The 2,861-nt window shown below is 46.7% G+C and overlaps 1 protein-coding gene across 1 annotated transcript; it reads left to right on the top strand.

The window, feature by feature from the left end:
- The first annotated feature begins 447 nt into the window (after positions 1 to 447).
- On the top strand, positions 448 to 1,390 carry LOC113918148 (ADP-ribose pyrophosphatase, mitochondrial-like). Its single transcript, XM_027586357.2, is given in 2 exon segments — positions 448 to 879; positions 881 to 1,390. Coding segments are annotated over 2 exon segments (903 nt in total). The 5' UTR covers positions 448 to 486.
- Positions 1,391 to 2,861: the final 1,471 nt, after the last annotated feature.

The following is a 2,861-nucleotide window of genomic DNA, read 5'->3' as shown; positions in this document are numbered from 1 at the left end:
GAAGTCTCCCTCCTTAGCTTCCTCCATGTCTGCCATGTTTAGTGTCACAGACACTACTCTGCTTCAAGCTGGCTTTAGCCATTGCTAAGGCCTTTACTAGTTGTCTTGGTGACAGTGATGAGTGCACTTTAGGGCCCCTGCATCTCTTGGGAGCCTGTCAGAGAGGTAGGCTTCCTCCCCTTGGCTCCTGACGGTATATCCCAGGGATCCTTTTGCCAAGCTGGGCATCCTCTCACGTGGCCCTGGAACCATCTGTCCTATTTCTGTGGAACTAGCCTCTGTGTCTGATGCTCGGTCTTGGCTGGAGGGATAGTTCAGGAGAGTGGCCATTCCTACTTCTTCCACTCATGCAGAAACCCCTTTGAGGAGATAGGATTAGGACACCCATTGTTCACCACCTGAGGGGGCCTGTAACTCCTTCCTGCCGATAAAAACAAAAACAGAAACACATTTTCATCCTGTGGGTTTCACCTTAGCTCGAACATCATGTCTAGTTCTAATGGTGCCAAAGAGAATTCCCACAACAAGCCTCGGACATCTCCTTACCCGGGTTCCAAAGTCCAACGCAGCCAAGTTCCTAATGAGAAAGTAGGCTGGTTTGTTGAGCGGCAAGACTATAATCCTGTGGAATACACTGCAGTCTCTGTCTTGGCAGGACCGAAGTGGGCAGATCCTCAGATCAGTGAAAGTAACTTCTCTCCCAAGTTTAATGAAAAAGATGGGCATGTTGAGAGAAAGAGCCAGAATGGTTTGTATGAGATTGAAAATGGAAGACCCAGAAATCCTGCAGGACGGACAGGACTGGTTGGCCGGGGGCTTTTGGGGCGATGGGGCCCAAATCATGCTGCAGATCCCATCATAACCAGGTGGAAAAGGGATAGGAAGTGGAAATAAAATCACCCACCCCATTTCTGGGAAAAACATCTTACAGTTTGTGGCAATAAAAAGGAAAGACTGTGGGGCATGGGCAATCCCAGGGGGGATGGTGGATCCAGGAGAGAAGATTAGTGCTACACTTAATAGAGAGTTTGGTGAAGAAGCTCTCAACTCCTTACAGAAATCCGGTGCGGAGAAGAGAGAATTAGAGGAACAGTTGCACAAACTCTTCAGCCAGGAACATCTAGTGATATATAAGGGATATGTTGATGATCCTCGAAACACTGATAATGCATGGATGGAGACAGAAGCTGTGAACTACCATGATGAAATAGGTGAGATAATGGATAACCTTACCCTAGAAGCTGGAGATGATGCTGGAAAAGTGAAATGGGTGGACATCAGTGATCAACTCCAGCTTTATGCCAGTCACTCTCAATTTATCAAACTTGTGGCCGAGAAGCGAGATGCACACTGGAGTGAGGACTCTGAAACTGAGTGCCGTGGGTTGTAGCCCACATTGCTGTGGGAGCCACAGGCCAGCAAAGGGGTGCATGCTGAAAAGAAGGCGGTATCACAGAGCTCATCCTACAGGAGGGCAGGGTCGGTCACTTGGAAATTATTTTATTCACTTTCAGAGCTATTTGCATTTAGAAGGTTCACATCAGAATAAAATTAGTAAATATGGTGAAATGCAACACAGAATTTTCTGCTTTCTAATCAAAAGAAATATAAACAATCATTTTGTATGCATTCTATTTAAGCATAGCTTAAACCAACTCTAAACAACTGATGGATCTTTGAAGAATCATAATCTGAATAAAGATACATTTATGGTCACCCATAAAAAAAAAAAAAAGAAACCCCTTTGAGGAGATACATGCTTGGGTCCTGGCCCCAGGCCAGCAAGTATCCCTCTGCAGCCTTCCAGGAATAGGTGGGAAGTGGGCTGAAGCTCCTCATAAAGCTGCTTGCAGCTGTCCCAGTCCCTCCCTGGAATCTAGTCTCTTTTGTCCTGCTTCTGGGAACCACCACCCTCAGAATTCACGCATCTGGCTTAATGTTCATGTTTCTCTTTGATGCTTTTCCTCCCAGGTTGAACAAATCTCAGTGAGAAGAGAGGAAGGAAGAGCTAAGTGTCACAACATAATCTTTACTATGCTGGTGCTCATAGCTTCCTCTTGCAGGTGTCCTACCTCTTTTTGGCCCACGATGGGCTGGGTATTTGGACATTCATTGCAGGTCACCAACTATTTTTCGTGAACCATGGACAGAGGTCTGGCTGCTGGGCAGAGCAGCTCACGGAGGGAAGAGTTTTTGACATCCTGTTTTGGGCTGTCAGCTGTGATCCTTCTACACGATCTGGCATCATGCTTGTCACCATCGTCTCCCAACAGGAAACTCTCAGAGAGTCATCTGGAGAGATGCAAACCCGAGCCATTAAAAAGCAGACAGATCTTTGTATTTGTTAAAGCTCACAATTAATATTTCATGGAGAAAGGATTAATAAAACATCATGCAATTAGCTGCTTCCCTTCAGCAATCACATCTCATTAAGGGTGGTAGGAGACAACTGACAGGACTCCAGAGCAAGCAGCTGGCCTGAGCCCTGACTTGCAGAACAGGCCTGCTGCTTTAGGGAAGTGACAACCCCAGTTCCGTCTTGTCTGGAGAAGAATCTTCTCTGGTAAGTGCTGTGATAAATGGGGTTGGCTCTCAGCAGGATATCTTCCAGCAACTACATCTTTGTCTGTATCGCCAGAATTCTCCCTTCATTTACTCATTTATTGTCTTGTATATGCCAGGTGCTGTGCTTGGTGATGGGGAAGGAACAGTGGCCAGTATCTCCCCTTCTGGAAGTTCTGCCAGCCCCCATCGAAGACTTGTGCTTTTCCCTCCATGCTCCTTCCTGTCTGGCACTGCTTCGCATGCCTCTGCTAACCTGTTTACCTGTTGTGCTCTCCTCCAGCTTTGACCCTGTGAAA

The sequence above is a fragment of the Zalophus californianus genome, chromosome 1, assembly GCF_009762305.2.
Source record: "Zalophus californianus isolate mZalCal1 chromosome 1, mZalCal1.pri.v2, whole genome shotgun sequence".
Classification (NCBI taxonomy): Eukaryota; Metazoa; Chordata; class Mammalia; order Carnivora; family Otariidae; genus Zalophus; species Zalophus californianus.
Note: the sequence above shows the minus strand (reverse complement) of the source record. Positions and strands in the feature narration are given on the sequence as shown.